The following is a 12,983-nucleotide window of genomic DNA, read 5'->3' as shown; positions in this document are numbered from 1 at the left end:
AGCGGGACACTTGACTGTGCAGCCAATGAAATACAGTCCAGCTATACCAGAATGACTAATACAAATTACATCCTGGGATTTGTGTGGTTTTAAAGTGGTTTTGCTTGTGACATTACATGGACAATCTGATGATTCATTAAATCTGTTTGATGATTCACTGAGATCGAGGAAGTGAAGAGAAAATCGGAAGAATGTCCTGCAGTGCCCTCTAGTGTATTGAGAGTTAAAGACAAGTAATGTCACCAGCGATGGAGAGGAGCAGTGCTGCCGTCAGTGGGATGAAGTTAACCCAAACGGGTGAAGATTAAATAGGAAATTCATGGCTACAACTAATGGTTATTCTTATTATCAATTAATCTTGCAATTATTTTCTACAACCCTGATCCCAAAAACGTTGGGACGCTGTGCAAAATATAGAAAAAACAGAATGACCAAATGAGCATGTCTGAGCCCATGCAGTAACATCCTTTATCCAATCGTGTTCACAAAGTGGATGTCCCTTTCATACCCAACCATGCTGCTATCACCTGTTACCAATGAACCTGTTTACCTGTGGAATGTTCCAAACAGGTGTTTTTGGAGCATTCCACATCTTTCTCAGTCTTTAGTTGCTCCTGTCCCAACTTGTTTGAAACATGTTGCTGCATCAAATTCAGAAGAAGCAGATATTCAATGGAGCTGATGAGGACAAACATTCAATATATTGTCTCCGTACTGTTTTCCATTAAGTATATTTTGAAAATGATTAGAAAATCTACACAGCATCCCAACTTTTTTGGAATTGGGTTGTAGATTAATAGATTAATCATTTGGTCTGAAAAAAAAAAAAATACTAATAGTAGCAGTAGTAGTGCATCTTTGTCCAACAACAGCCACAAATGCCAAAATATTCTATTTTCTACATCATGAGCCAACTGAGAGGCTGGAGTGTTTTGTTTGAGTGGTGCATGGGACAGAAGGAGAGATGGACTGAGGGTTCTGCACAAGAGAGAAACAATCTTGAATCACCTGCGTTCTTAATTTTAAGAAACTATATATTCCTATGATTTTATACTTGAGGAAGGGAAGCAAGAAGACACATCCTTGTGAAAGGTGTACACAAAAGATACCGTCAGGAAAAGTAGAATGATCAGTCAATCAGAAACAAAACAAAATCTTACTTTTCTCACAGTGAGTGCCGGCATATCCAGGTGAACATGTGCAGGCTCCGCTCACATGGTCGCAGACGGCGCCGTTCTGACACTGGCACTGCTGGGCGCATCCTTGGCCGTAAGTGCCATTCACACACTCTAACAGTGAACATATGAAGCAAGCAGATCACGAGAGATGTAGCAAAACAACAGCCTTAAATTTAAAACTTAAAAAATGTTGCTGGCTGAACATTTCAGTGTCAGGTTTTGTATGAAATATAATGTAGTTCCTGGAGGTAAATCCCAGAGATGTAGGAACTTTATATAAACAGAGTAATCAATATATCCCATGAAAATCACTGAAATGAAACGTGTTCTGTTGAAATAAAACATCCAGGAAATTGCTTTTTGAACTGTAAATGAGCTCAAAAGATGTTATAAGTGACAATCACCCCTAGGTGGCAGCATTCACTAAATTTTATCTTTTAAAAAAAGTTAACTTACTCTTCTCACAGCGGTCTCCAGTGAAGCCGGCCTCACACACACACCGACCGGTCACTGGGTCACAGCCCACAGAGCTCTCTTTGCACTGGCATTTACTGAGGCACCCTTGGCCCCAGTAACCAGATTCACACGCTGTGAAGAGCAGCAAACGATGCAGTGAGAGTTAAGCACAAGGTTTTGATATGAGTTTTGAACAATGTAATTTCTTAAAACTTCAGAAAAAACCTGAAACACATTCAGATCTTTGTAAGGATGATTACAGTTCTTACATGTTGCACAGTCGTGGCTTCTTTTGCCAGGAGGGCAGCTGCAGAGACCAGTCTGTGGGTCACAAGTAGCGTCAGCGTGGCATGAACAGCGCGTTAAACAGCCTGGTCCATGGAAACCTGAGGGACACTCTGCACACAACACGACAGTCATCAGTTCGTGCTTTAGTAATCCACATTTTTGACTGACACCTGGTTAGTAGGAACTGAAAAACATCTTTCATTTAAATAAAACTTAAGCAAACAGATTGTTTAAAACATTAAAATAATCAAAATATGTATCAAACAAATCGGATCACAGTAATTGAAAATTCTTAGCTCAATCAATCAGTCAACTGTTCAGTTTTTGCCTAACAAAATGACATAATGAATTGTGTTCTTCCTTGAATCTCAGTTAGATTAAAACTCACCATTTTGGCACTCTGTTCCCATGAAGCCTGGTTTGCAGTCACACTCGCCGCTCTGCTTATTACAGGAGCCGCTGTTCTCACAGTTAGGACACGATGACTGGCACTTCAACCCCCAGAATCCATCAGGGCACTCTGGGGAGCATCAAGTATCTTTCAGATTAAGCAAGCAGTAAGCCACTTATGTGAGATATTTCTCTGTAAAGCCCTAAAGCCACTTAAACTTGAATCATTTGGTGGGTGGGAAATGTGTTAAATGGCAAGCAAGCTTCAAAGCAAAGAGCAAGTTTCTGATTGGTTTGTGTTAGAAAGGCACCAAACATCCTGGTGGTTCAGTGAGCTGAAGATAACACTCCCAAAGATAATGGAACATAATGCAATAAATGTACCTTCTTGACAGGACTGTCCAGTCTTTCCAGCAGGACAGATGCACTGTCCCGTTATGGGATCACAAGGAGCTCCTCCACAGTCGCAGGTCAGACGACAGCTCTCGCCATAGCGCAATGATTGGCAGGCTAGCAACATACAAATAGATTCAAACATCAAAAAAGAGACAACACAACAGTCACACGCACACAAACACAATACAGGATTGTGCAACACTGCAAAAAATGGGTCGGGAAAGAATAATAATTTTCTGTTTATTTATTCAGCCTCTGCCAATAGCTTCTGCAGTAGTAACTGAAGTAAATCAACCCTGTCATGACCTGGCCTGCAACTCACATTGAGTCCAATCCAGAGAATGTGGATAAGTTTTTTTATTTGGCTTTGACAAACCCAGCAAGCCAAGGCCTGGACTGTGCATTAGTGCTGACATACTGTAACTCTGCTCTGTTATCTTAGTCCACTCCTCAGAGACAAAAAGTCATGTTTTTACCAGAGGCTCCCAAACAACAGTCAGCATCACTTTAGATCACAACGCAGAGGGGTGAACTTTCCATCAACCAGCAGAGCAAACAGCCAGAGGACACCCTGCTGTGGAGGGACACTCGTGTTTTCAGCTGCACGGTTTGTGCTAACAAGAACACCTGTGCTGACCAGGTGAATTCAAGTGAGAGCCTTATTAATTTTACCTGCTAAATACACTCAATCCATCAAAGGCAGGAGAGAATGAATAGAATAGTGCAGAATAAAGAAAGATTTATAGGTGAATTGAAAAGGGTTGCAACAAAGGTATAGAGAAATTCAGAAACTCATCTATAATCATTTGTGTTGACAGAGTTTATCGGAATGGGCGCACATTCGCTCAAGCATGACATTAGCAAACAATAACGGCACATGCAGACACATGAGTCTGCATGCAAGCCCACACACTTCAAATCCACACAGTTCGGTCCTAAATGAGCATTTACTACAAAGGTTATGGCCACACGAGGGTGCTGTGGAGTCTAGCTCAATGGGGACGTCATACATCCACAGATCTGTGTTTGCAATATGATAAAGATAAAAATCAATTTCATGGCTGTGTGCTGGATGTTTGAAAGTAACTCTAAAAAAAATGACACTTAAAATAAACTTGACTGAGCTTCTGACACTCAGGTTCCTTTAAAGAAGTACTTTAGCATGATGCACAATGTATGCAGGCAGTTTTTTTGTCTCACCCAGCTGACATTTATCTCCATGAAGGCCTGCAGGACATCGCTGGCTGCACTCTCCAGTCCTGGGGTCACATGATCCTCCACCTGGACAGTCACATGGCTGCTCACAGCCTGCACCAAAGAAGCCAAGCTCACATTCTGCATTGGGACATACACAACAAAGATGGAAAATTAATAAACAATCTCAAAATTCCCAAACATTCTGTGGAACTCTGCAGCATAGATTACTAAGATCTTAATCAGTGATCCACTTTTGTGAGCGCTGCAGGCTGGTCTCTGAGAGCAATCACAGCAACTTTTTGAACTGCTTTTCCATTATAGAGCATTATATCAAAATGTGCATTGCCTGGAAACAGCATGGCTGCAAGTGTATTCCCCCTCAGCTACTGGCATTACTGCAACTTTAGTGCTATTATTGCACCAAATAAACTCAGATCTTCCTGATGTTTGGAGCCATGAAATTGTCAGTGCAATAATATATCAACTTGTGGCTGAGAAGTGCAAGTTTGGCAGTTGACGTGTGTGGATAAAAAGCAACTAAGCACAAATCGTAACCATCTCATTCTTAGGATCTCGCATGCGGAAAGCTGTCGCTGAATAAAAGAGTTAGTGTTTTGGGAAGTGCTTACCTTTCTCACACTGTGGGCCGTGGTATGCGGCCTTACAGAAACAGCTCCCTGTTTTGGGGTCACAGCCGGTGGAATGTTCTTGAACACAGTCACATTCCTTGGAACAGCCTGCACCGTGCGTCCACCTGGGACAAGCTGAGGGCCGGATGAGATCAGTTTTAAAACAGACAAAGAGAACGAGTGAGGTCGACACAAAACTCTGAAGGATTTCAACGTGTTTGTGTGATATTGTACCAAAAAATATATACATACATATGAATTACTGATGAATAGCAAACAGCAAAAGTTTGTCTTTAGGTCAAGCATAGCAGTTTTTGTTGGTTTAAGTCAAGGTGGTCGTGGCTAATTGAGGAAAAAATGTTGGAATGAAGCCTTCTCGACTATCAGGTTACGTTTAGTATGAGCTAAACGAACACACCCCACCACCATGTTATCACAACATCAAACTTTAGAGTTTAAGTCATGTGATCGCTGCCTCTTTTTTTTTTTTTTTTACTTGATCTATAGAGCTACATACAACATTATGGTGCATTCATATGGCCTTCCTCCGGACTGCATAATCATAAATCCCATTTGAGACCAGGCTAACAATTAGAGCAAGCATTTTCCTGCAAAGTTTGTTGCACTGTCAGTAACTCTTTGCAAACTTTAGCAGAAGCATTGAACAAATAGATGTAGAGTGAGTAAGACTTTTAAAACTGACGCAACACCACGTCCCCGCTCAGTGTTTAGAACAATCAATCTGCATGTATTTTGCCAAGATTGTCCCTACTCAGCAACAAAAACTCCACTCCACCCTGTCCCACTCGACATTGGCTTTATGTTAGGTGCAGCTGCAGGCTCTGGTTACACCCTCTCCACCCTCTAAATGTCCCGCTGCAGGATGGAGCAGACAGCTGTGAGAATCTGATAATATTCCTCGTGCACATTCTTCCATCATTCAGTTTGGTCTTAGGAGTGAGGAGCTTCTATACTGAGAAATTAAGAGCAGAAATCTGCCGTCATGTCCATTCGGAGACTTAGGAGCAACCCAAAAACACTCGGGGATGTCAATATAGTGACAGAGGAGCTGAGGAATCTTTATTATAAGAGGCTGCTGCCGATAGAGAAATACTACTGTTTCCATCACTTTCATTCTCCAAGCTATGAGGATGCAGACTTTGACAACAAACCAATGGTTCTGGTGATGGGTCAGTACTCAACAGGAAAGACAACTTTTATCAGGTAAGAATCAGAACTTCCACATCCCTGCTGAATGTATTGCACTAGTGAGTAATGATGGTTTGGACTTGCTTGGCTTCAGGTATCTCATAGAACAAGATTTTCCTGGTAGCAGAGTTGGGCCAGAGCCAACCACTGACTGCTTCACTGCCCTCATGCATGGAGAGGTGGAAGGAATCATCCCTGGCAATGCCCTCACAGTGGATCCGAAAAAGCCCTTTCGCAACCTCGACCCTTTTGGAAATGCTTTTCTGAACAGGTGATGGGAATCGACAGGCAGAAGGGAGATAGGAGGAAAGACAGAGGTGGAGGGAGAGTGAAAGAAAAGGGAAATAATGGATTGTTTCTGAGGTGTTCCTTCTTTTTGTTTATTTCTTTCTTGTTAATGTTCTGCCTTCATTGCAGTGTGAAGCGATTGCAAATGCATTCATTTAAGTGAGAACCAGTAAGCAGATTAACTTGAATGTTTTATGCTGACGCGTTTTTTTCTGTGCAGGTTTCAGTGCGTTCAGATGTCGAATAAAGTCCTTGAGAGTATCAGCATCATCGACACGCCGGGCATCTTAACAGCTGCGAGAAGAAAACTGAGTCGAGGTGAGAAAGAACATCTGATTTCCTTCTCAATGTCAGGAGGAACGAATGGGTCTTTACTTTCAGTTTTTTGCTTTTCACTTTTAGACAGTTAAAGTTGGAAAGCATTGCTGCTATCAGGAAGATTCCTGCTGAGAGAAGAGACTGAGCAGATGCAATAAAATCTGAATTCTTCAGTCCAACATAATTCAAACACTTGAAGTCAGAAGCACAGCAGATGAAAGTCATATCACAGTGAGTTGGGAGGAGACGAGCAGCGAGTAACTGAGCAGTCTTCGCTTTGTTTTATGGACGCAGTAATCAATGGGTGTAACCAAAGAGGGCCACTGGGATATCTTGTATGTTCCTCCACGTCTTGAGGCAGCGAGGCTTGCCCCATTACGTACAGTGTAATGAAAACCCTGTGTTTTCGTGCCTTATCCCTAGGCTATGACTTCCCAGCAGTGCTGCGCTGGTTTGCAGAGCGTGTGGATCGAATCATCCTGCTGTTTGATGCACATAAACTAGAGTTCTCTGATGAGCTCACTCGGGCCTTTGGGGCTCTGTGCGGCCATGAGGACAAGTTGCGTGTGGTTCTGAACAAAGCTGACAGGGTGGACTCGCAGCAGCTCATGAGAGTGTACGGCGCCCTCATGTGGTCGCTGGGCAAAGTCTTTCGAACCCCGGAGATCTTGAGGGTTTACATTGGATCTTTCTGGTCAGAGCCGAGGCAGATGTGTGACCACTACCAGCTGATAGAGCTGGAGGAGGAGGATCTTTTGGCTGATATCAGGAACCTGCCGCGCAATGCTGCAGTACGCAAGCTGAATGACCTGGTGAAGAGGGCACGCTTAGTAAGGGTGAGAGGTTTCATATTTTCATTTCCAACCCCTATTTTAAGTAAATATTTACAAACCCAGATGCAGTTTTTAGGTTTCATTTGTGCTCTCTCCTCTCCTAGGCCCATGCCCACATTATCAGCTATCTGAAGCAGGAGATGCCAACAATTTTTTGCAAAGAAAGCAAGAAGCACAATCTGATTTACCAGCTTCCTGTGATTTTCACCAAGATCCAGCAACAGCACCGAGTCCCAGCTGGCGACTTCCCTGACTGCACCAAGATGCAGGTCAAATACGACTTTTTTATGGAATTTTTATGGAATTTAGTCACCTAAATGTGTTCTGTGAACCTTACATGTGAATGTATGTTTTTTCAGGAGAAACTTCTAGGTCAAGATTTCTCAAAGTTCAAGACACTGAAACCAAGTCTGATGGCTTCCTTGGATAAACTCCTGGCCAGTGACATAGCAAACCTGGTGCCTTTACTTCAACAGCAAGAGGTGAGGAAGAAATCCCTCCCTGGTGTGTTGGATGGTGCCTTTTTGGGAACATTCAGGCCAGAGCATTACAGGAGAGACCCTTTCAAGGAACTCCCCCGAGATGACGAGAGCAGTGAGGTAGATTTCGACGAATGGGCAGTGGAGAAATTCAAGCCAAAATACGATGAGATTTTCTACAACCTCAGTCCAAACGAGGGCAAACTGAGCGGCACCAAAGTCAGAGAGTGGATGACGACCACCCTTCTGCCTAACTCTGTGCTTGCTCATATCTGGAGGCTGTCTGATGTAGATGGGGACGGCATGCTGGACAATGAGGAGTTCGCTTTAGCAGTCCACCTTATTGAGGGAAAACTGGAGGGTCACTGGCTCCCTCGAGAGCTGCCACCTCACCTGGTGCCTCCATCAAAACGGCTAAGTACAACCAGCGATGACGAGTAGACAAATTGAGGAAAATCGGGAAGCTGAGGCTCTGTGTACACTACTTGTACAAGTTGTACATAATTTCCCAAATATAACCTAATCTGGTAATAGCAGTTTGCTGTTTAAAAGACTAACAAAGTGTATGTTAACAAGTGGAAGGATTGAAATGAAAAGATGGTTTTGATCACTGCACGTGTTTCACATCATATATTTTTGTCATATTTCACCCCTGAAATTTGCCTATAGGTTGTATATTTCAGTTGTTCATATGTCAAATCACCACAATGTATCTGATATCAATGGTATTAAATGTGTTCAGATGACCAGCCAGTATCATTTCATTGTATGTCACAGTATCATCATCATCATCATCACCATTATGCAATGAGTATTAAGATAATAGGAACAGGTTTGTACTCACGCAGGTGGCAGAAGCGGCCATATAGTCCTGGAGAGCATAGGCAGCCTCCATACAGACGATGGCAGTGTCCGTTGTTGGGACAGTTGCACTTTCTTCTGCAGTACATCCCGAAATAACCCCTTGGACAACCTGTAAACATGAATAATGCCACTTCAGGATAGGAGGCCCGTTTCTGTAAAGTAAGCTCCAAAGGCCAACATTTAAACAAGGCTCCAGTTCATTCAATCGTACGGCAACATCTGTGGCAACATCCTCAGGACCATCGGCTGTAGATGGATGACATAGCAACTCCTCATAAGTGAAACCAAAACATCTCGATTGCCCCCTGGTGGCTCACTACAGTATAGGTCAGATATTCCACCAGTGCAAGATGGCAACGCCTGCATCCGGGATATTTTGGCTTCATTTTTGTACAGTGTAAGGAACTGGAGACACATCATCCATCTTTATTTACATTGGTCAGGACACATTCAGCACACACTGAATGTAGAGCAGAGTGGTTCCCAACCTGGGGATCAGGACCCATATAAGGGGTCGCAAAATGAACCTAATGGGTAAGGATGATTGTTGGAGAAGTTAAAACCAAATTTTGAAAGACTATTATTTCTTCAGACTTTTCTCTCTTTTTAGCTCCTCTCTTGTGAAATAATATGGTTTTATCCTCGCAGACCTCTGAAATGTATTCAAATGAAACAAAAGAGATGTACAACCTAAGGACATATTGCTGCGCATTAAGGGGTCACAAGCAAATATGTTTGGAAACAGCTACTTAGAGCTGGGTTGCTGTAGTCACACCTGTGTGTCTATGTGCGTGCATCTATAGGAATGTGTGTATACACACCATCCTCGCAGAGCAGGCCCTGTACCCCAGGGGGGCACAAACACTTCCCAGTCACAGGGTCACACGAGCCTCCATTCTGACAACGGCACAGGCTGTTACAGGCCTGCCCATAGGTCCCCTGTGGGCAAGCTACAGAGGGAGAAGAGGAAAATAAAGTAAGAGGGAAAAATGGGAAAAGAGCATTGACACCTTAATAGTTGCAGCTGGACTTAATGAATCAAACTGAGGGGAATTGCATTGACACTGAAACACAGATTCATATATGAGAGAAGAGAAAGTAAATGCAGCCAGAGAAAGGGTTATGCTCAAGTGTTAAAAGTCAGTCAACACTTCCATCTTCCATCCTGTCTTTCTTCATGGTGTGTGCCCTCCTGACATTCTTAATCCTTCTGGCCTTGTTAGCAATTACAACATGAACCAGCTGGCTGTTTAAGATGTGCTTAAGTGTTTCAATCCATCAAGTGAACGTCTGCTTGAATTCCATGTCAGGCTTTCTTCACAGCAGTTTCATGTCACTCCATGTGGAAAACAGTTTGAAGTAATCTGCGGAGATAATGGCATTACAATGTCTTGTAATGCTAAAATGTTATCGAAGTTTTTCATACAAAGATAAACTGTTCTATCACTTGCAGCAGATGTGATGTGTGCACTTGGTAAATGTAAAAGTAACTGAACTGTACAGTGGGTGGGGTTGTGAGGCTTTGTTTCTGCTTCATAACGATGGAATTGACACTGCGGTGTTTCTTAAGGCATGTTGAGGCAACATTCAAAGCACACAGAGCTGCTTAAATAACACAAAATCCCTTTAATGCCCTGCCACTAATATGAAAAGTTGACTCTGGGATATAATTCTAGGCCATTTGTTTTTTGTGTTCAGAATTAAACATTCATGATTTGTGTATGTAAAAAGTATAAGCAGCACGTAAAGTACACCGATTGGATAACTCCAAGTGAATTTCTAAATTATGATGCCATGTTAATGATGATCCATTACATAGATAGAGTGATAAAAATTAAGAAAGTTATACAAGTCTTTCTGAATCAATTTTTGAGATCTAACTGATATGTGGACTGTACCAAAGGGGCTATAGAACATATTGTAATGCCAGGATGATACTATATTTTGTACATTCAGCATATGAATGCACACATTTCTTTCTATAACTTCATAAAGTAAGATAGTGACACCTATCAAGTAAGGGGAGATGGAAGGTCCTTATACACCATTGTGTAATTGCCTACAATTCCCATACCATTGCTTCAGGCAATAATATTGCTCATCTTTTCCACCTGAAAATGCTGCCCATGTCCAGATCCATCACCTCAGGGGTGTGCATCTGAACGCTGCCACCTCGGGAGCATGTTTCTAAACGTGACAGATTGCTTCTAACCAACTTGTCCCACGTGGCTCTCCTCTTATGATTACCAGCCTGACTTGGGTTCAGACCAAAGACAGCCATTAATCACGGAGCTGGATGGGAACAATGGAGCTTTGCTTTCTAACCCAGTAGTGGACATCCTTGGCCTCAGGCTGTGCTCTTGCTGTGGGCCCTGGCCTCGCTCCAGTAGCAGACAGATTGATTCCCCCTGTGCTCTTGTGTTCTGGAGCCCATAAACAACCCAGCCTCCCACGCAGAGGAGCCGACAGGTTTTGATACATGGCCCTGGATCGATGCAGGCTGGGAGCTATCTCATCTCTTTCCGAAACTAGACTACATTGCTATGGGCAGTTCAAATAGACTAAAAGAGGATGCGTCCTGTGGGAAAAACCAGGTTGTCTGCGCTTTTAACATTATCCACTCGTCGTGTATATGATCTGCCCATAAATTATCTATTCTGGTCTCCTGTCCATGCACATGTCTTGAGAGTCATTTATTTTTTATGTTCTACAAAAGGGAAAATTCAGTTCTCCGAACTTTAAAAGAAATCTTTGACAGTTTGAGTAATACACTCATTCGCATTCTTACTAAAAATTAGATGAGAAGCAATAAATACCACTCATATGTTAAATATGAACCTACAGCCAACAGCCAGTTGGCTTAGCTTTACATATTGTAGGGGGAAGCAAAAAGCCTTGTTTTATACTGAAACCAAAGTGAAAGAACAACAGCTTTTGGTTATTGTGCAGATTAGATAAATGAGATATAACTTCAGACAGTTTCAGACAGGTAGTGGTAGGCATTTTGTTACCTTCGGACGGAGCCACGTTAGCTTTTTGGTTTTAATCTGTTAGCCGTCTTCATGCTGTGCTCACCAAGAAAGGGAATATGCGTTTCCCAGTATGTCAAACTATTTCTTTAAATAGTCGCAACACATCTTGGACAAAAGGTCTGTGGATACTTCAAGGAAAACTCGACATTCCACCATTTTGTGAAGAGTGAGTGGTGAAGGCAAGTTTGCATAGAGTTTAACCCACTGCTGGACTTGGCAAGAATTTGTGTTGCAAAAAAATGATGTGACACACAATGCACAGATGTAAGTGTTGAATGTCCTATTCACTGTACTTACTCCCATTGCAGATGATCCCAGTCCACCCAGGTGAACAGTCACATCGGTCTCTGTTTGCGCCACACACTCCATTCAAACAGTCCTCACAGCTCACACTGCAGTCATCCCCAAACGAGCCATCGAGACACACTGAAAATTCATAATTCATGATGTGAAGATCTGAACATTTAATGGGAAAGCAAAAAAAAGAATTTCTCAGCAGGCATACAGCTTAGCGTCATCACTCTTTCAGCACATTTTTTTACTATACCTATGTTGCTGTCCAGTCTAAGCTCTCCTCGACGCTCCCTCTGGATTTCTAATTCCTTTTCGCTGTCACCACCATCACTAGCATCATCATCAGTGTCATAACGGGAGTGCAGGGCTGCTGTGTACTGCAGGAGCTGAGGAGCCTTGCGGAACAGCAGGTCTGGTAATCTGTGGACGTCCAACTGCTCATCCTCTTCTTCCTCCTCCTCCTCTTCCTCCAGCTCTCTGCCATACAGAGCTAAACACAGCCAGCACAACGTTAGAGTCAAATGATTTTAGTGGCTGTAACACTTATGTTTAAGTTGTCCATAAACAGCGGCTGATACTCCAACAACTAATCGTTCCAAGAGTAATTTTTATACAAATGTCAACTCACAAATGCAGGAGTGCTGGTCATGATCCAAGCGGAAGCCCAGTCGACAGAAACACTCATATGTTCCCAGGGTGTTGACACAGAAGTGTTCACAGCCTGAGGTCTCTGTTAGGCACTCGTCAATGTCTAACAGAGGAATACGCATACAACACACAATGAAACTGTAATAATAACAAAAATTTGGATGGCAAACAGGTTGTGCAGATCAAGCTCAGGCGATTATTTTTGTGTCACTTCAAAGCATTTATTTGATTTAACTTCTTCTACCCATCCACCCATCTGGAAGTTGCTCTAGATTGAAAAAAAAGTTTGCTTCTGAGCGAGCAAAATGTTCTGTTTCTTGTTTTCTGCTCTGAAATGACTTTAAAATGCTTAATTTCAGCTGAGCAATTGGTTAGTAAATGTGCTCAACTGTGCCAGAACATAGAAAACACTAAAAAGCACCAGACTAGGTAAACTGCTAACAATGCAGCACTCTTACCATCGCAGCCACAGCCATCTGGGTTC

At 42.7% G+C, this 12,983-nt stretch overlaps 2 protein-coding genes across 2 annotated transcripts in view; one reads left to right on the top strand and one right to left on the bottom strand.

Moving 5' to 3' along the window:
• egfem1 (EGF-like and EMI domain containing 1) overlaps positions 1-12,983 on the bottom strand; it is a 52,992-nt gene that overhangs the window by 13,250 nt on the left and 26,759 nt on the right. The window contains exons 11-23 of the mRNA XM_076734226.1: positions 12,958-12,983; positions 12,480-12,602; positions 12,105-12,341; positions 11,855-11,983; positions 9,347-9,475; positions 8,506-8,634; positions 4,535-4,669; positions 3,909-4,043; positions 2,697-2,822; positions 2,311-2,442; positions 1,904-2,032; positions 1,635-1,766; positions 1,161-1,289 (exon numbers count right to left, since the gene is read on the bottom strand). The exon at positions 12,958-12,983 is cut by the window's right edge and continues 97 nt beyond it. Of these exons, the coding sequence (XP_076590341.1) occupies positions 1,161-1,289; positions 1,635-1,766; positions 1,904-2,032; positions 2,311-2,442; positions 2,697-2,822; positions 3,909-4,043; positions 4,535-4,669; positions 8,506-8,634; positions 9,347-9,475; positions 11,855-11,983; positions 12,105-12,341; positions 12,480-12,602; positions 12,958-12,983 (1,691 nt within the window). The remainder of the gene's footprint in view (positions 1-1,160; positions 1,290-1,634; positions 1,767-1,903; positions 2,033-2,310; positions 2,443-2,696; positions 2,823-3,908; positions 4,044-4,534; positions 4,670-8,505; positions 8,635-9,346; positions 9,476-11,854; positions 11,984-12,104; positions 12,342-12,479; positions 12,603-12,957) is intronic.
• Positions 5,538-8,102, top strand: LOC143322845 (EH domain-containing protein 2-like). Its single transcript, XM_076734241.1, has 6 exons — positions 5,538-5,758; positions 5,838-6,014; positions 6,252-6,349; positions 6,773-7,185; positions 7,287-7,451; positions 7,542-8,102. Exons 1-6 carry the CDS (start codon positions 5,538-5,540, stop codon positions 8,100-8,102), a joined length of 1,635 nt encoding a protein of 544 aa, XP_076590356.1.

The sequence above is a fragment of the Chaetodon auriga genome, chromosome 7 (genome assembly GCF_051107435.1).
Source record: "Chaetodon auriga isolate fChaAug3 chromosome 7, fChaAug3.hap1, whole genome shotgun sequence".
NCBI lineage: Eukaryota > Metazoa > Chordata > Actinopteri > Chaetodontiformes > Chaetodontidae > Chaetodon > Chaetodon auriga.
Note: the sequence above shows the minus strand (reverse complement) of the source record. Positions and strands in the feature narration are given on the sequence as shown.